Source organism: Daucus carota, chromosome 2, assembly GCF_001625215.2.
Source record: "Daucus carota subsp. sativus chromosome 2, DH1 v3.0, whole genome shotgun sequence".
Taxonomy (NCBI): domain Eukaryota; kingdom Viridiplantae; phylum Streptophyta; class Magnoliopsida; order Apiales; family Apiaceae; genus Daucus; species Daucus carota.
In genome coordinates, this window is record NC_030382.2 from 29572408 (window position 1) to 29592473 (window position 20066).

General features: G+C 34.0%; 2 protein-coding genes across 2 annotated transcripts; one reads left to right on the top strand and one right to left on the bottom strand.

Annotated features, from left to right (window-relative positions):
• The first annotated feature begins 1639 nt into the window (after positions 1 to 1639).
• LOC108210129 (uncharacterized) lies at positions 1640 to 7466 on the top strand. The gene is made up of 9 exons (XM_017381399.2): positions 1640 to 1937; positions 2073 to 2248; positions 4340 to 4521; positions 4610 to 4894; positions 4974 to 5032; positions 5128 to 5164; positions 5257 to 5328; positions 6392 to 6716; positions 6815 to 7466. The coding sequence occupies exons 1-9, from the start codon at positions 1826 to 1828 to the stop codon at positions 7175 to 7177; spliced, it is 1611 nt and encodes a 536-aa protein (XP_017236888.1). The 5' UTR covers positions 1640 to 1825; the 3' UTR covers positions 7178 to 7466.
• Positions 7467 to 8818: 1352 nt separating this feature from the next.
• LOC108203670 (prolyl 4-hydroxylase 1-like) lies at positions 8819 to 19785 on the bottom strand. Its single transcript, XM_064087099.1, has 12 exons — positions 19518 to 19785; positions 19118 to 19165; positions 18337 to 18402; positions 17949 to 18001; positions 16208 to 16273; positions 13193 to 13267; positions 11565 to 11639; positions 11279 to 11349; positions 11138 to 11186; positions 10927 to 11016; positions 9650 to 9742; positions 8819 to 9050 (listed from the first exon to the last, which is right to left on the bottom strand). The coding sequence occupies exons 1-12, from the start codon at positions 19579 to 19581 to the stop codon at positions 8943 to 8945; spliced, it is 858 nt and encodes a 285-aa protein (XP_063943169.1). The 5' UTR covers positions 19582 to 19785; the 3' UTR covers positions 8819 to 8942.
• Positions 19786 to 20066: the final 281 nt, after the last annotated feature.

A 20066-nucleotide genomic window follows, 5' to 3' on the forward strand; every position in this document is an offset into this window, starting at 1 on the left:
GATTGACACTATGAAGACAAACATAACGGTCAACTACTGGCGATAGAGACAAGCCAGGGAACATTCCAAAATACTACTCCTACGCTGACACCTGGACACGTGTAGGGGATCGAACCCCTACACGTGTAGGACCAGGATCCAGGTACACACCCTTAAACCCTAATCCTTGGCCTATAAATAGACCAAGGATCAAGAGTTTAAGGGTGACTCTCTCTTTACATTCATTCTCACACACACTTACACTCAGCATACACTCAAACACTTTCAGCCACCAGCAACCACCAGCCACACACCTTCACCCACCACACATTGATAGCACTTTCTCCAGTCTTTATCCTTCCGAAACCTACGCTTACTCTCACGCCGGAGGCGCTTTGGGGCAAAACCCCCCCGCCGGCGTTGTTTTGTAGGCTCCCATCCAGCAGCTGCACCACGGAACCACCAATCACGGCGGAGGAAGGACCGGGATCGGAGATTGGCGTTATCAGTTTTAATGATTGGAGTTGTTCTTATATTATCAAAAATTATTATTTTTGGTATGTATAGAAATAATGAGACATAACAAAATAAAAACCATATAACATAAGAAGTAATATTTTCATTGAAAAAAAGTTTTTAAAAATAACATTTTAGTCATATAATCAATATATTTTAACATAAATTGAGGTGAGCACAAGCTGACCGGAACATGATTTAAGAAAAATAATCAAAAAACAGATTTCTAAAAGCTGAGTCAATAATAAGTTAACGATCCGATTAATACTATTTTTTTTTAGTAAATTCTAGTTTGGGTTTTCTATATACAAGAACATGACACCTCCCGGCCACGAATCAACGTGTCGTCATTATAACAAGTTTGATTACCAGCTACCAATATTTAATGTTGGCTTCCGTCCGTTTCTTTATGTTCAAGTGTTCAACGGCTCTGCAGATATTTTGAAACGGTGTATTCGATTGAGATTTTAATAGATTGTTTTTAGTCTATGGATTTTAATGGATTGTGTGTGATTTTGATTTTGTGTGGATTCTTGATAAAATGTCGCAGAGTTTATAGGATTTAAACACAATGCTTCAAAATTTTGATGGGATTTCAAAAAACTTAAAATACACTGAAGAATACCACAAAATCCATCATTTTATGAAATGCAAAAAAATCCATAAACATTTGAATACTATCAGATTTTAATGGATTTTAAACAATCCCAATTGAATACCATCGGATTTTAAAGCATAATTTAAAATCTCAATTGAATACCACCGGATTTTGTAGCATAATTTAAAATCCCAATTGAATACCTCAAGATTTTAATGGATTTCAAACAATCCCAATCGAATACCTTCGGATTTCGTGAATGCAAAAAAATGCTTTAAAATCCCAATCCAATACACCCTTCTTAAATAAATTACAATTTTATAATTCTCATTTTGTTAAAAAAAATTCAAAAAATTATTTTAATATATATAAGATTTTTGATTCCAAGATAAATAATTAAATGATACCGAATATAAAAAAGGTAAAAGGTGCAGCTTTAGCGTGTATCAGTGTATGTATAGCACTCCCATTATAATTTGTGTCTAAAACATGCGGCCCCACACCACCCTCCATCTGTTCTTTTCCATACCCTTGATTTCAAATCTCACTCTATAATCAATATATTTACTCTTTTCTTCTCTTTTTCTTTACTTCGCTGTGTGGTCTCTTAATAATCGTACGTGCTTATCTCAACCCATAAACAAAACACTCTGTTTGCTGGTGTAAGAAGAGTTTGCCGTGTTCTGTAATGAAAAACCACTGAAGCATTGTACTTTGTTTCTGCTTTTCGAGATGGGAAAATTCAAGTCATTTTCTGTTTCTTTACTCATAGCTTTCCTCTTCTTTTCTTTTTTCTCTTGTGGAGATTCTCACTTTCAGGACTCCCAAACAACACTTTCTACAGGTTACTACACTAATCTCACTCACCCCTTTTGGTTTTTAGTATGAATCTCAGCTGTTTAGTTAAAATCTTGAAATTTAGTAGCTTGTTTATGAAGATGTGATGAGTTCTGTATTCAAATTTGTGTGTTTTTTTCAGGTGGGATAGAGAAAGGGGTGAAAAGAAATCTGCTTGAAGATGGAGAAAATAGTGAGACCCCTGTGAACTCATCCTATCTGATTTTGGCTGCAAAGAGGACATACAGAAGAGACCCTCTTGATGATTTCAAGAAATATACAGGAGGATGGAACATCAGTGAGAAGCATTACTGGGCTGTAAGTATATATTCTCAATTTATTCTCAAATTTAGTAATGTTCCCTTGAAAGCATGTTACTTTTGGGAGGCATGTGCTTCTGTTTAGCTATTCAAATAATTTCAGTCACATGTGAGAGTTTTTTATTTTTTATTTAGTAAGTTTGAATAGTTCTTTATTATCTCCCTAGTGACCTTTGAGTTTGTATCTGCTTCACATAATCACATGCAAGCCACTTCCACTTGCTTGATGAATTTGTGTGTCACTATTAGCTAGTAAAAAGAGAATTTGTATGTCAGTTGGGTTGTATAATGTATATATCTTACCATTAGTATAGTTTATTGGCAGCAATGCCGTTCTGACTACAGTCATACCCCCCAAGTCGGGGGCCTAAAAAGGTATTGATATGTGTCAGTTTAATTAATAGTAATAAGTAATGCGTAAGCAAACCAATGTAAGATCTCGGTTAACAGGCTTGTTTATCTCTGACATTTGTTTGATTATCGCTTTTTCTTGATGATTATCAGTTTCAGACTGCTATCTCATCATTGAGAAAAAGACCTTCATAGGGGAAGAGAGCTATATTTTACTTGGCGTTTTTCATTAATTGAGTTCATTTTCGTTGCAATGTCCGCAGAAATCTAATTTGTAATAGTATTTTTCTATCTGAAACTTTTTCTTGTAAGTATTGATATTTGTGGTCTGCCTGATATATTAGGGACCGGAAATATATACAGTATCCGATGTCCAAATGTTGCATTATTATAAATTACAAGAAACGGGAACCTTTTCAATGAAAAACATTGTCAAGCTGGACTTTCTGCATTTTGATAAAATGAATAATAGCATCAAAGCAATTGTGTTGCAGTGCTTATTAGGTATTTATCATGATTTCATATAATATTTCTAAGATTTCTCTTTGTTTCTACATGTTGAGTGTTTCACATCCCGCAATCCCATTAGAAATTCAGAGTTCTCTTTATCTGTGCATAATTGGTCTATGTTATGTGTCCAAACCTCTTACGTGTAATTCCTCATCTTTTTGTGGATCACTGCCATCTACACTCTGCTATAATATTTTTTATTTCATTTTCCTGACCTTTAAGCACACATCCTAGCTTATAACAACTTGTCTGAAAAAAGATATGAGCAGGTTTTTTTGTGTTCATGTTATGATGTTAGTATCTTTTACCTTACTGATATTGTCTGAAAAACATTAAGAGTACGCTTTCTTTTGTTCATGTTATGATGGGCAGCTTATATAGCAATCAGTTTTCGAGCCGTTAAATTAAAAATTCTGCTCCCGCTCCCCGCTCAAAGTTTTTGCTAGCCATACATTTTGGCTGAAAGGATGTATGGCTTCCAGCAAAAATCTTGTGCTAGTTGGGGAGAGCAGAATTATCCGTTGATCCAATGGCTGAAAACTGATGGCCATACAAGAGATCCTTGGCCATCAGTATTGACTATTGAGTAGCTTGCAGCGAGTTCATGAGACTGATGGAATATATACATGTCATCATTTAATCTGACTGATTGTTTTATTAATTGATGTCTGTGGTTTGCCTGTTATCCTACACAGTAGGTGATAAATTTTTTAGATCAGAATGCTCGTCTTGATATATAAATTCAGAATACATAAGCATGTCAAAAGAAGGTATATTATTAATACACTTTTGAGCTTCTGTCACAGGTTTCCAGACATATTAGCTCTAATATATTGAAAAGAATAACATTAGTTGATCAGTAGTTAGCTAGATATGTTCATGAAACATTTAATCCTCAAACAAACATACTATTGCAAATAAAAATTATAGAATCTATTAGTCAATTACTTTAGTTTCTCGTGTTATTATTCTCTCTCTCTCTCTCTCTCTCTCTCACACACACACACACACACATAAACAATGCATGAGTGGTTGGGAATCCTTAAGTTCTATATTTCTCTCTTCAATCATGGTATTTATTGGTAATGACACTTGTGTTTGACTTCTCTTTTTCTTAATAACAAACATAATATCTTATTTATGTTGTATAATCTGTTTTGAATTTTTATTTAATGTATATGGCATATCTTTTTCATTGTTCCTAACCTGTCATATTCTGTGGATGCAGTCTGTTGGTTTCACTGCTGTTCCTCTCTGGGTTATTGCAGCTCTCTGGTTTGTGCTATTTGGGCTGTGCCTGTCTCTCATTTGTCTATGCTATTGTTGTTGTCGAAGGGAACCTTATGGCTATTCACGTGTGGCTTATGCTCTCTCACTTATATTACTCATTCTCTTCACCACTGTTGCCATGTATGTCTTTATAGAACTCTCTCCTCTTAGCTATATCGGCTCTCACAGAATCTCTTGCTGATGCTAATACACGGTCTTATGATTTCAGTGTTGGATGTGTTATATTGTACACTGGTCAGGAAAAGTTTCATAATAGCACATCAAAAGCATTATCGTATGTTGTGGATACTGCTAATAGCACCGGGGAGAAACTCAGAGATGTATCAGAATATCTTGGTGCTGCTAAGAAAATTGAAGTGGATCAAGTTTATCTGTCTACTAATGTCCAAACTGACATTGACCAAATTCAAGAAAAGATCAACTCTTCTGCTACCGCTCTTACAGAAAAAGCAGTGGATAACTCAGAGGATATACATGATATCGTGGACTCAGTGTAATAATTGATGTTCTTAAAACTTTTTCATTACCTTTTATCAAACTCTCAATAAAGCTGACATGTCTTCATATTTTAGGAGATTGGCTCTTATTATAATATCTGCTGTGATGCTTCTCTTGACTTTTGTCGGATTTGGTAAGTACCCTTAGTTCCCTAATTTTTACCTGTAATTTATATATTAGAAACATTTGTACCAGTACATAATTTTTTTACCTCACAATTCTGATCAGTGCTTTCACTATTCGGCAAAAAGACCCTTGTGTATATGTGAGTAAGACAATTTCAAACTTAAATATGTATTGAATTACCTGTCTTTTTGGTATGTATCTGAGAAATGCTTTCATAAATATCTGTTGCAGCTTGGTTATAGTCGGATGGATCCTTGTGACCGGAACATTCATTTTGTGTGGCGTGTTTCTGCTCCTCCACAAGTAGGTTCTTCTCATGTATTTTAAATTAACTTCTATTTATAGAATACATATGTTTTCCTGAATCTGTTCCCATGGCTACAGTTAGCCCCCTAGCAAACAAGGATTTATACGTCTTGTTTATTTAAAACATATGATCTCTGAACTGAATGGTTTAAATAGGGGACCTTGGCTCCATCTGCCTTGAACTCTTATCTGTTTACTCTACTTGTGCCTTTTTGTATTTATAATGCTGCAAGCATATAAATATAATCCTACACCTTTTTCTTTGGCCAACTTATAATCCTACACTTGTTGATGATGAAAAATATAATCATTTTGGATTTTTGCTGATAATCTGCTTTAGCTTTTATTTTTGAGAGCATCTCCAATTCAACACTGTAACTCTATGAAAGTGAAAGTTAGTCTAAAACTAACTGCAACCTAGCTCTATAATAGTGTTGAATTTACACAAATGAATTGTGTGACCAAATTTGGTGTTAAATATTCATTTGGTGTAATTTTTACACTATTATCGAGTTTTTCAACATTCCAATTACACCCTTATCTTTGTTAACAAACAAAATTTATTCCCTTTATGTCCCATTTATTTTTATTATACCCCAACAAATTAAGTACTTTCAAAAAGTTAGAGGAATATATATTTTGTTATGGACAAAAGATTCTTTTCTGTGCACTATACAATGTAAAAGGGTTGGAGTTGGTTTTGCAAATAGTGCAACTTTTACACTATAATAGTGTAACATTTACTTTATTTTAGTGTTACAGGTTGGAGATGGTCTAATATATGAAATATATTCACCTTCCCCACATATAACCACCTTAATAGGTAGTACTCATGGACTTGTGGTCCTTAGTATTCTAATATTTGCCGGATATACTTGACCTGAAGGGTAAGTCTTCAATTTTGTTTGTCCTAAAAATTAAAATAGAACTCTGTCAGGGAACAAGGGATATGTGTGTTTACAATTTAGTTTGTCATCGGCCGAGCTTTATGGATCTGCCATACTGAAGGTATCTTAATTTTTATTGATTGTTGTCTAATGTTTGATTCTTCCACATATAGTGTGACTGCAGACAGCTGTGTTGCAATGAATCAGTGGGTTAAGAACCCAACTGCTCATACAGCATTAGATGATATACTGCCATGTGTAGACAACATCACTGCACAAGAGACCATGACAAAAAGTAAGGAGGTCACATCCCAACTTGTCAATGTGGTTAACCAGGTCATCAGCAACGTTTCAAACGTGAATGTTCCCCCCGGTTTTAAGCCTTTGTACTTCAACCAATCTGGCCCATTGCTGCCAATCCTTTGCAATCCATACCAGTCTGACTTTACGAATCGAACTTGCGGTTCTGCTGAAGTGGACTTGGGCAATGCAACAGAGGTACACATGACAATTTGATAATTCTTGGGCATTTTTTTCCTCTGTTCAAGGTATTAATGGTCAAGTCAATAATTAATTCTCTGATTTATACAATGTAGGTTTGGAAGAAATATGTTTGTCAAGTGTCATCTGACGGAATTTGTGTCACAACTGGACGCTTGACTCCAAATTTCTATGAGCAGATGGCTGCTGGCGTAAATGTAAGCTACGGACTGTATCATTACAGTCCATTCTTAGTCGAACTACAAGATTGCACCTTTGTCCGTGAAACGTTGATAGTCATACATAGGGAACACTGTCCTGGTCTCCGAAGGTACAGTAAATGGGTTTATTCTGGTCTGGTTATGGTATCTACTGCTGTAATGCTGTCTTTAGTCTTCTGGGTGATATATGGAAGAGAGAGGCGGCACCGTGTTTATACAAAAGCGATCCACGCTCGTGATTTTGATAAGGCTACTTGAAGTAGAAAATCTGGTTAAAGAGTGACATGCTCAGAATGTTCTGTTTGGTACTGTATTTGGTTCTTTAGGTTTTGTATATTGGTGTACCTGTTTTAAGAGTTTCTTTTTGTACACTCTTTAGTGGTGGTTTATTGTAGACATGTAGTTCGAAGAAGTCTCTGAGTTATTCCCTCCTTTTTATTTAATGTTGTATTGAAATATGGGATGAAGTTATATAGGGAGCATGCCCCATGAATCATGATTGTCATTTTTTGATGTATTATATAATATTTAGTAAATTTATATTTTATCTATATATTTATTTAAATATAAAAATTTGGCCCCCTAAATGTAATATTTATCCGCCTCTAAAATATATTTAACTCTGTAAAATAAAGTTCCTTAAAATTCTCTCATTAATATATTAGACTAAATTTGAAATAATATAAACAAAGTTATGCATATATATACAAACTATACAAGTTTTAGAAAAGTAGATTGTTGAATGTGGTTTGTGATAAAAATAAATGTAAATAAGTTTAGTTATTCGCAATATATTCTTTATATATTCTGAAAAATAAACGTGAATTATCTTTTATAATTTTTTTACAATTCTACTATCTTCTGAAAATAATTGCGAATATAGTGTCTAGCTAAATGCAATCAAATGTCAAAAATATATTATCTTACGCAACGGGATTCAAAACAAATAAGAGGGAGAAGTATATGATACATATTGTACCTTGATGGTGGAGGGTAAGGAAAATAGAATGGTGTGTTGGGGAAGAGAAGAGAAGGCGGAGGCGATGTTAGATATAATGGAAGCTAGCTTCTTTCTCCGATGACACAGAATTTTCTTAAATTTTCAACTACACTAAAATTGCATTTGCTTGTTATTAGACTTGTCCGCAGGACACTCATTCTTTTCCGACATTTACAGCCACGTACTTACAACTTATTATGCATGCAATTTTTAACAAATTTTTTCAAAATTATTATTGCATATATGATTGCACATGTAACATCTTCCGTATTTTTGTGATTTGTTTATGAAAATGGCATTTTCATTGTATTTTTGCAAATTTTTTACAAAAAATTTCTAAGCTTAGTATTTGTCAAAAAACTTCAATATTTTAATTTTTTTACCCCTTAAAGATGTTTGTTGCCTCTTCAGTTCACTGATTTATATTAAAGAGAATCTATCATCGATGAAATTTGTTTGTTGACAAACATAATGAAAATAATGAAAAACATCAAATTTGGGATAAAAATTATATCAAATATAATTTTGACATCAAATTTGATATCATTTTACACTATTTTAGTGTTTCTTTTAGTATTGCAATAGGAATTATGATTTTACAGCGTAAATTATACTATAATAACACTGTTAGATTCGGTTTAGGATGGGGTTGCTCGTCAACTCAACATTACAAACCAGACCAGCTCTTTTTCTTTTTCTCAAATCCTATGTACGCTCAAGTGCACATAAGTTTGTAGTGCCCAGAAAATAAGCCTAATATCTACCAATAAGTTCTTAGTTTATAGCAGTAGCTTCTTTTTATATCTGGCTTTATCACCAGTTTCTCTCTTCCCCTTTTTTTCCTATCTATTTCAAGATTTGCTCGTACAACTAACATAGATAAACCTCTATTGTGCTGGTAAAAACTGTAACTCTGTTCTTTTAAAATCCTTCACTCGTCTCGTTTATCAAAATCGATTGCTTTTCTACATCTATGTATATTAAGCCAAGACAATATACAGTTACAGCAAGAGCTTTGTAAAACTAGGAAAAAGTTCGCTGCCTCATCCATTTTGTAGCTGACCACTTCTCACCTGCCAGTACCTCACAGCCACCATGTATGGTATTTGGATCCGACTGACCATCTAGCCCCTGAAAGAAACAGGACAAGAGCCAATTTCAGTGCAGGCCACACGCAAGTAAAATGATTCCTTCAAAAAAAAGAGAGAATGTTTTTCATGTATTTGTCTTTTGAACAATGATGTTAGAGGTATATAAAGTGTCTCTCAACGGATACGCTGATATGCATACATGGGACATTATATCAACCTAGTTCGTTCATATATAATTTTACTGAGCCATATAGCATTATTTAATGACATAAACGCGGTTGCTTTCAAGCATCTCTTCTATTAAAAAGTATAATGGCAGTTCCTTAACATGTTCTGCGGGAGTAGGCAAATTAAGTGTATGATATAGATAGGTAATAACAGTGGTCTAAATACATGTATTACTTTATTGTTCTATTGTATAATGCTTTCTATGAATAAAGGGAACTTTCAGAAACCTGTAGCAGAAAAGAAGGAAACTTCATAGTCTATAGCCTTTCTGATGATTAATTACAGTAAATACTGCAAACAGAATGTCAGCAATAATATAATCTAACTAGTCAAAGACAAATTTGTACTCAATAACAGTTTGATAAATCAAAAGAATGTGTTGAGTGATTGAGTAGTTTGAGGAAAAAATACCATGCTCCAGAAAAGCACCGCATCTCCTTTATTAGGTTTAACACACATTCCTTTAACCATTTTCCCTCCACAGCTGCACTCCCCGGAACCAGCCTGCCATCACATGTATATTGTGTAAATATAAAGTTTAAATATACTTTTTGCACACAACAAAATATATCGACGACTATTATATAATAGGAACACAACGTCTCTAGAGGGCATCGGCATATGCAGATTTGACAATAGTAGTCTAATAGACTTGTGAGCCCCTAGAATCTGGACTTTCTTCTACATCATGAGTTGAAATTGCTGTTACATCAAAGTTTAATTTGGACAAGAGCAAGTTTCTATATTTCTTCAATTTAAAAACTCCTCAAGTAAGGTGTTTACAAATGAAAAATGGAAAGCTTATTATTCCCTTCAAATATATTACTATCCAAAACAATTAGTGCATACTGTAAGTAATCTAAGAAAGCATTACCATAGGTCTTTGGATACCATTATGGAATAACATATCACGAGATCAAAGAGAATCTATAGCTGCTAGCAAAGACAGTAATGTTTATGTGTGTCTAGATAATCTAGCTGTAGGTCTTTTGAGCATAAAACAGAAGAAAATACAGAAGAAATTAAATTTAATAAAGGCTGTGTTTTATTCCAGAGAACAAACTAGTGATTTTATACACAAAAGATAACTGAAGTGCCTAAAACTTAGCAGCTGCAATCCTAATGTTTTCCAACTAGATTATCTACTAATTTTACAAAACAAGCAGCTAACCTAGTCAACAGAAATTCAAAAACAGTTCAACCAATTTTGAATTATTTTCAAGACAGAATATTCTTTTATAATCATGAACGTATATATGTATGTATACATATACATATATATATATGTATATATCTATGTATGTACACACACACACACACACACACACACATATCTGTGTGTGAGTTTGCTCTCCAAAAACGTCAAACCCCCTTCCCCACCCCACCCCCCGCCAGACAGATAAAAGACTTGCCTCACCAAAAATGTGGTATGTTCCGTGCCATGTTATGAGTAGACTTCGCTCTCTAAAGATGTCCTATGTCACACACACACTGAAATATGGCATCAGTCATGTTAGGCATTCAGTTTAGATGCGAGAGATAACATATCAATGTCAAACCCTACACATGTCCACATCTCGTCATGAGATTTAATATATACAAAGTCAGAGAGCATTTTATTAGCATTTGCCTACCAGAAATAAAACATCAATCATAACTTCATCTAGAAAGAAAAAGGTTGTGCTTACCATTGGAAAGAATGTCTCTCCCCCTTCAACATTATCAGTTAAATACATAAGCATTGTTGCAATTCTTTGACCTCCGCGCTTTAACTTAAACTGTATGTCAAAGTACATGGATCAAGAAAGAGTTACATGAACATGGATAAACTAATATACCTTAAGACATCAATGACCTAAGGTAGTACATACAATAGTCATGAGGTGTCAAAGAACTAACCGTATCGGAGTAGTCGTAATGGGTCTTGTAGAACTGATTTTTTTCATACCTGTTCTTCTGCAGATGTTAGTATTGTAATAGTGAAAAGCATTTCATTTGTCTATAAGAAACATTTGACAAACAAACCGTTCAGGTACCCACCGTAACACTTGAATGGGCTCTCCATTGTCAACTGGTATTTGAGAGAATACAGAAATTCGTTTTTCGATCGCCTACACAATGCAAAAAGAAAAATAGCAAGAGATAAAGTCTTAAGATTGCTAATGATGACAATAATAAGCAGAATTATTTACTTCCAGATCTAGATTGAAAGAACTGTGTAAAAAATAAATTGGGTGGTGGGTGGGGGAAGGAAGGGTGTCAGCAATAAGCTATCAGCCTTGTGTAAACAGTAACAATATATTAGAGGAACACTTGTAAGCACTACCTGTATCATCGGATACTTCCTCTCCTTAGAGTTCAAAAACATACCAGAGCTTGTCCTCACATCACTCTTGATTCCCTATCCATTTAGATCAAACAAAACGTTGCGACAATTCAGAATTTGCAGAAGTGCCTGATTTGGATATTGAGCAATGTTTTATACTTTTATAATATATACAATAAGACTAAGAAACTTATGTGTATAGTGCTACTTTCATAACTAGCAGTGTCTTGGTCCTTGTTTGCACTTCAAGAGTTAACTGTGGACCATCTACGGTAGCATGTAGAAACTTATATGTATAGTGAAACTCAAAAAAAATATAATGGAGATATGCTAGAGCCCCTTATATACACCAGTACTTTAAAATCTGATTTAGTCATTTAGCTCTTCAGATTAATATTCGATAGCATATTATACATATATACTTATATCTTAAAATATACATAACAGCTTAATACAAATAAAAATAATACAAGTACACACTCACATAGTATCATCTTACCTGGTTTAACTAGTAATAAGTCATTGATCCTACTAACTTAAAGCAATTATTGGTTATAAAAGATATAAAAATTCATGGGATATCTACGTATCAAATTTGATCTGATTGATGTCAGGCTTGTCAGCACAAGGACACTACTGTGATTTTGTAAAAATAATTAATTAATTTGGACTGAACATTCTGCTACGTAAATAATCTAATTGAAATTTGTGCAACACTATTCACTTGCACCTGAATGGTGCAAGTTACAGAATCTGGTCAAAATTCAAATGACACAGAATGATTCCAGACCGTCCTCGTCGTGTTGCATTGCAGTTGCCCTTAGGAAACTATCTGAATCCTATCCTTTTCATGCATTTCTAAATAATGGCCACAGAGCAATATCTTTGCAAACCAACAATCACTTAATCATAAAACCACATATGGGCACAGTCATGACCAGAGCCTTGTGATGAAAGCAGCAAAAATATATATATTTTTTATACCTCAAAGAATTTAAAGTTAATAGGAATAGAATTGTAAAGGATAATATATCGAGCTTTCGCAAACCCAGGAATGGTTGCAATTTTAGAAAAAAATAATTTCGATTCAAAATCCTGCCATGCAGATAATCTTGCACCAAAGTTTGTGCAATACTATTTACCTGCACCTGAATTTCAATGGTTCAAGTTATAAAATCTGATTGAAAACTCATATTATATGATTACAAAGCGTCTGGTCAAGTTGCAAAAAGAGTTGCCCTTAGAAAACTATCTGGATCTTATTCTTGTCAAACATTTCTAAACAACAGCCACAGAGCTGTATTTTTGCAAACTAACAATCAATGAGTCATAAAACCACATATGGGCACAATCATGACCAGAGCCTTATAGTGATGAAAACAGCAAATACACAAAATTTATATCTTAAAAGATTTTGAATTACTACTACGAATAGCTGTATAAAGGCTAATATATCGAACGTTCTCGAACCCAGGAATGGCCAAAGGGTTCTATAAATACTTCACACAATATATATAGCACCAACAAGCCCTTAAAATTAATTTTTCTTAATAAAACTGATGAATTCTACTGATAAAATTGATGCAGAATAACATTCCATTAACTAGCTGTAGTGATATCGAATTTACCTTTCCTGTTTTGGCATCTAAAACAGTTGAAACTCGAAGTTGGGGCTTTGCAAGTGCTCTAAGGTAATCACATTCCTGTAAAGCAAATGGAGTTACTTTTCAGAACACGGCAGTGTCATATGCAACTAAAATTTACCCTGTTTAATATTTAAATGATCAGCTGAACTACACTGAGATAGGAAACAGTAGTCATATATTTTTTAGGCATAAAATTTTTTACGAAAGGCAGCTGACATAGAGTATTTGATTTCGTGAGCTAGATATATTTTTGCATATCAGTGTAAACTCATGATAATAGGAACACTGTACAATATTGCTGAGTACTTAAATTCATGAAAATTTACTGATAGAGCAAGACTGCAAGGCTATTATCTTCTGATATTATGTCTCAGATTTTCCAATATCTTCTTCTCTGAAGGTCAACCTTCTAGTCTCTGGATTAATAACCTAGAATCCTAAGTCCAGGCATAACATTTGAAAAAAAAACATTTCAAATTACTGTGGTTATCAGTGACCAAATGGTACTAGCATGATCTTGGCTAACCTTCAAGCAATGGCGATAGAATCCAAGTATAAACATAACAAAATAAATATTTACCTAGTACTTGAGCAATACATAGATTTTAGTTAATTATAGTCTCCAAACGGTCTCTTATACCACAAAAGACTTCACTTTCGGACAAGCCTCATTTCTATTGAAGGTACGAACCATATCCAAGGATATTTACAGACCAACCATGGAAACCCCCCGTTATCATAAAAACAAACACTGACAATAGCTAAGAGCACGCTTGGTCTAAGCTTCAAGAACACGCTATGATTTAATAAAAATTTAAGCATTTTCACACACATAAACTACCTACTATAAGACATGTAAATTGGCATACAACCTATTGAAAGGTAATTTTTTTATGTGGTTCAGCATAACAATGATCTACCACTATTTCCATGCCAGTAAGATATTTAGCAGTATCTACAAAACTTAATTACTTTTGCATCCTTTTTCTGGCTATTCGGAAGAAGTAGAGTTTTTGAAATCCTTTTGTTAGGTATCAGCCCATTACAATGGTGGCATGGACTTTGATGATCCAAAATATATAAGGATAATAATTGTATGTTTAGACAATTATTATAAAAGGTATGTTTTGGTCACAAAGTTAGAAGAGTATTGTTGGGTATAAACCTAGTTGGAATTGGATTCTGATTTGAGTTGAAGAATTCAGAATTGGATTCCAATTGCAGTTAGGTATTTTAGAGTTAGAGTTAGATTCTGATTTGGCTAATTTTGAGATGGCTATATGTACATAGTCATATTGTGTTTGATAGGTGTGCTCAAGATGTAGACTTAGGTATCGCTTGCGGGCGGATGCTTGAGAATTGTTAGGCTTGAGTATCCTAGTTTGTTGGATTGTATTATTGATAATGGTTTTGATTAATAATACAAGTTGGGACGTGGGTTTATCCGCGTCAAATATATTGTTATGTGTGTGCTTTGCATTAGAAATTGAATCTCGTGTTTTTCCTAACAAGTGGTAACAGAGCGAGGTTAGGATCGTGATTGATGGGGTTGAGGACAAATTCGGGATTCAATCAAGAATGCAGAGTATGATGAATGTTTGTTAGCAGGAAGAGACAAAGTTACGTGCGGTATGACGATTGACTTGCACCGTGGATCAATCATGATGGACTCAAGATGGGAGAAGATTGGATCGTTCTTCTAGAGGCCGGAAGATTGTGAAAGTAAGGATCGGGTGACTCATTAGATGGATGGAAGGGCACTCGTGGTTGATGCACGTGATTTTGTAGATGGATATACCGTTATGGTGAATGACAGTGGTTGGGAGTTCATTAAAATGAAATTTGGTGATACTCAAAGTTTGGAAGAACGAGAAGGGAAGATTCTTGTTCGAGGGGAGGCATTGACGGATGGACGTTCGTGTCTTGGTGACTGTTGATTCGATTATGACTTGTATTGGGCTGAAGGGGAGGATTGTTAGGTATCAGCCCATTACAATGGTGGCATGGACTTTGATGATCCAAAATATACAAGGATAATAATTGTATGTTTAGACAATTATTATAAAAGGTATGTTTTGGTCACAAAGTTAGAAGAGTATTGTTGGGTATTAACCTAGTTGGAATTGGATTCTGATTTGAGTTGAAGATTTCAGAATTGGATTCCAATTGCAGTTAGGTATTTTAGAGTTAGAGTTAGATTCTGATTTGGCTAATTTTGAGATGGCTATATGTACATAGTCATATTGTGTTTGATAGGTGTGCTCAAGATGTAGACTTAGGTATCGCTTGCGGGCGGATGCTTGAGTATTGTTAGGCTTGAGTATCCTAGTTTGTTGGATTGTATTATTGATAATGGTTTTGATTAATAATACAAGTTGGGACGTGGGTTTATCCGCGTCAAATATATTGTTATGTGTGTGCTTTGCATTAGAAGTTGAATCTCGTGTTTTTCCAAACACCTTATGGTGCAGAAATTTACTCCAGATCAACTCTAAATCTGAATGACAGATGTCCTTTATCTATCTCTATGTCTTAAATATAAATTCATAATTATCTCGTGAATCTCATAATTTTTCCACAAAACAAATATGCAACTTAATGCCACTTACTTTCACTGCTTGTAAACGACTTCATGAGAGAGGTGCATGTTTTCCAAAATCTACCTTCACTGAGTGTATGCTTTACAAAATATCCCCCCCCCCCCCCCCCCCAAGCTCAAATATTCTGGAGCAATGGAGTTAGGAAATTATGATATACAAACCATTAAATGAGGCATACTATGCACCTAAGTTGAGCACCAAGATTGGTCACAGATTTCTCCACTAAAAACAAATATTTGAACAGCAAAGTTTTATGATCCTATTTATCACTGAGTACGAGACAGCATTAAAACACGAAAATACATATCATATGTTACGGGCAACCACTTATTCAGTGAAATAAAATTATTAAGATATGCAGGAAAGAAATTATGATAACCAGATGATGCTTCCATACCTCCCTACTTAAAAAATCATGAAACACGATAATGCGAGGTGACCAGCTTATTATTTCTGGTTTGACCTGCATGAAAAATATAATAAATGATAGTAAATTGTCTTCATATTTAACAAAGACAACTGAATTAAGAATAGATGATGAGCCTGTTTGGCTAAAAGCTAAAGATATTGCTTGTTACTTGAAGTTACTTAGGGTGTTTGGCAGTGCTTATAGATACGAGCTTAGAGTGATTTTTGACTTTGTTAGAAATGGTGTATTTGTGTAGTAAGTCGAAAAGTAACAACAAAATAACTCACAAGTCACCTTCCATAGGTAATTTTAATGTTAAAGGTAACTGATGAGTTATTAAGAAAGTCATAAACCTTAATAAGTTGTACATGCGAATGATGATATTGGCTTTTATCGAATAAGATTACAAACATAAAAATAAGCTGCACAAAAGGGTAACCTCGACCAAATTCTGACTTTGAGCTCTTTTTTTAACTTGCAAGTAACTTTTTAGTTGACTGCACAAACACATATATTTTTAATTTAAACTCAAAATCACTTGATATCCATGATTTGATACTAAGACAAAGGCTCAACGACATGTACTGCTGCTGCCGGTATAAATTAAGTATACAGATTCAGTTGAGGGCTGCAGTTTGTCAATTAATCTATCACATCTAGATCTCCCTTTAGGGTAGGAAGTTTTATATTTGTATCAAGCTCGATATGTGTTGATTCCAACCTCTTTTCTGATAGATTAGATCTTCTTAGGTCCAGTTGTCAAATAAATGAGCAATGCCTTTATTAATTGAAAATCCCTCTTCTTAGAGTCAATGTTAATCCAACATGAAGAAGACTAGTAAACACAAGACTCTCGAAAGTAGAAAATATAAGTGACATAGCTAGCTCAGGAAGCCAAGCTCCAAAGAGTGCTTGATAAAACAAATTTTATATATAAGTTAAAGCATGCACAGATGCTTGAATATAGATAGCAGTTACAAAGTGAATAGCCATTAAAGTATAGGATTTGATCTTTGACAATACTCTAATGTCTAATAATTACAGTATCAATCAGGTGTTGGAATCCCGATATCACACCCATCTTAGATGATGTGAAGCCATTGTAATTCACTACTAGAGCATATTAAGTTGGGTATCAGACAAACTAGTGATTGTTTAAGCTTGTTTTTAAGCACAAATTTTAGATGAGGCTTACAAACACTGCTATAAAGCTTAATATCTAAAGCAAGTTGATCTAAAGCAATCGGTGAACAAATCTTTTTCATAAAAATGTATTCTTCTAGAACTGAACACGGCTTTAACGGTACATGCTATAGTCATGGACTAATTTTATCCTTCTATACTTTAATATAGATATGGATTGGGGCTAGATATACTCAATTTCTTCCCAGCAGTAGTGAAAATGATAAAAGATAATACTGACCTCAGTTAGAGTAACTAGAGTTTAGGTAAGACCTTTGATGACTGTAAGACTAAATACATCAGAATACAGATGCTTATGTAAGTGAGATACTGGGATTTAATAAATGATGTGATAACACGACACAGGAGAGCATGAGAAGAGGTTATTTGTTGAAGTAGATAAACTGGTGAATTCAACGATGAGTAAGCAGGTATTTCATGATTGTTACATCAAAACAGATGCCTGATTCTTGCACAGTGAAGAATTATGCAGTAATAACAAATCAACATTCAACTTCATCCATAAGAACTAAGGCTGAGAACATACATATCCAACACGTAAAGTTATTGCATCTTTGTCATTCAACCAGGGAGAAACTCCTGGAAAAGAAGGCAAAAGATAAAGTAAAAAAACTTAACTAGACTGAATTGAACAGCCATACTCCCTCATATGGGAATTAAAGTCATAGATTTCCTGATAAGCCGTACATGGACAAAATACAGTTGGAGAAACATGCTTTCTTCACAATATAACAGGGTCTATAATAAAAGATATATGATAGCAAGAAAAAAGAACTACAGAACTACTATGTAGACGCCAACATAGGTGTAAATGTGATATTATGAGGCACATAATCAATAAAAATGTGAAATCAGAAATAAACTGAAATAAATTTAGAAGGTTAACTGTAGCTACAATACGAGATGCAAACAACCTGCCAGTTTGAGATTGCCTAAATATCCATGTACATGCTTTCTCCTGAGTGAAGGAAATTCGGACCCTGGAACAACAAAAATCACATTCGCTTGCAACAGATGAACAAGATTTAAATATTAAATGATATGAAAATTAAGATCCTCTACAGCAAGCGAGAACATAGGGCCTAACTGAAGAGCATTTTGTGGCTCTATATTCATTATAATCTTCTTCAGTATGTTGTACAACCTGCTGTTTCATTATCTTAAATCATCTGCAACATTATCCTAGTTCATCACCTAAATAAAATATAAAACACATAGATCCAAGTAATTTAGGACATAGATTGGTAGTGTCTTCTCCAACAATGTTCCTTACACTCATTCCTTATTTAATATTTTCTTATTAAAAGTACTTTCCATCACTAAAAGTACAACATACAATAGAGCGAGAAAGAGAATATTTGAAATATGTTATCATAAAATATTAGTAAGGAGAACCGTAGACGAAGAGAGAAATTCCTTAAAATAAGGAATGAAGAGTGTCCTAGTGATTGAAGGAAACACCAGGACATTGTTGGAGAACTATTTTTACACTCGTTCCTTAAAAATTTAAGTTTGAAGCATGAATATTTAGCCGATGGAAGTTGCTCTTACAAGCTGACCTGCTGTCTGCTTATACAAAAATAATATCAGACAAATTTATATAATAAAATTCAGCATCTAGGCATATTATAAAATTAACGATGCACCAAAAACAACAGGCCAAAACAGTAAACTAACAGGTCTTAAGATATCAACCTGTAGAATCTTCGAGCTTTCGAATGAATGCTAGTTGAACCGCAGCTCCTGCATGCAAGGCAAAAGATATTACCAAATTTATATTCTTATGTATACCAAGCAGGAGGAATTTTTTGGTCGTCATTGTAGTCGACACTAGTAAAACAAATGAGGATCGATACTACATAATAATTATGAATTTAATGCGATTATACAATAATTGTATTCAATTCAAATTTAGATGGACTAAAAAATTATGAATTTGATTGGATTCTAGTTGATTTTAGTGATATACAATACAAAATCGTTGCAGAGTCGAAAGATTATGATTGAACTTTCGACAAAGCCTTCCGAAGTTGTGGAATCTGAAAAATCGTTTGAAACTCGATTAAATGTAGAGTGAGATAGAAGAAAGAGTTACCTAAGATCATGCCGAGAGTTACAAGAGTAAGCAATCCAAACACGATTTTCATTGGAGGAGCCATTGGACCTGCTGCCCGAAAGCAATGGATGCGGAACTGTTATTGTGTATGTGTTTGTATGTATATGCTGTGTCTGTATATATGGATATTTGAAGCGAAAAGCGGTATGTGTTTGTATATACGCCCCCAGAATTCGAAGTCTCTGCATTTTTTGTCCGATTCCGGAAAGAGTGACGAAGCCTATTTGTCTATGCTCTATACTCGAAGCAAGGGACTTCAACCTGCTATAGTGTTATGTGTTATATTTTTAGGCATAAGGAAAAAAAATGTATCCACGTGTGAATTGTGATAAGTTAAAAAATGATTTAAAATTGAAATAAATTGATTTAAAATCAGAAATTAGTATAAGTTATATGCTTTTTTTTAACAGGATAGTAAATTTCCATTCATATTGAATATCGATAATAGAATTTCTGATAAAACATAGTTTATTTCAACCAAAAAAAGTATACCTAATCGAAGAGTAAGCAAATACTCCCGAACGTTTA

What these genes read in the sequence shown, in the direction of transcription:
- LOC108210129 (XM_017381399.2), top strand. Translation starts at nt 1,826, where the DNA reads ATGGGAAAATTCAAGTCATTTTCTGTTTCTTTACTCATAGCTTTCCTC. An exon ending in CCAAACAACACTTTCTACAG is followed by an intron (nt 1,938 to 2,072) that starts GTTACTACACTA and finishes TGTTTTTTTCAG; the next exon opens with GTGGGATAGAGAAAGGGGTG. An exon ending in GTGAGAAGCATTACTGGGCT is followed by an intron (nt 2,249 to 4,339) that starts GTAAGTATATAT and finishes CTGTGGATGCAG; the next exon opens with TCTGTTGGTTTCACTGCTGT.
- LOC108203670 (XM_064087099.1), bottom strand. Translation starts at nt 19,581, where the DNA reads ATGGCTCCTCCAATGAAAATCGTGTTTGGATTGCTTACTCTTGTAACT. An exon ending in AAAGCTCGAAGATTCTACAG is followed by an intron (nt 18,403 to 19,117) that starts GTTGATATCTTA and finishes TTGTTGTTCCAG; the next exon opens with GGTCCGAATTTCCTTCACTC. An exon ending in TAACTTTACGTGTTGGATAT is followed by an intron (nt 16,274 to 17,948) that starts GTATGTTCTCAG and finishes TTTTTCATGCAG; the next exon opens with GTCAAACCAGAAATAATAAG.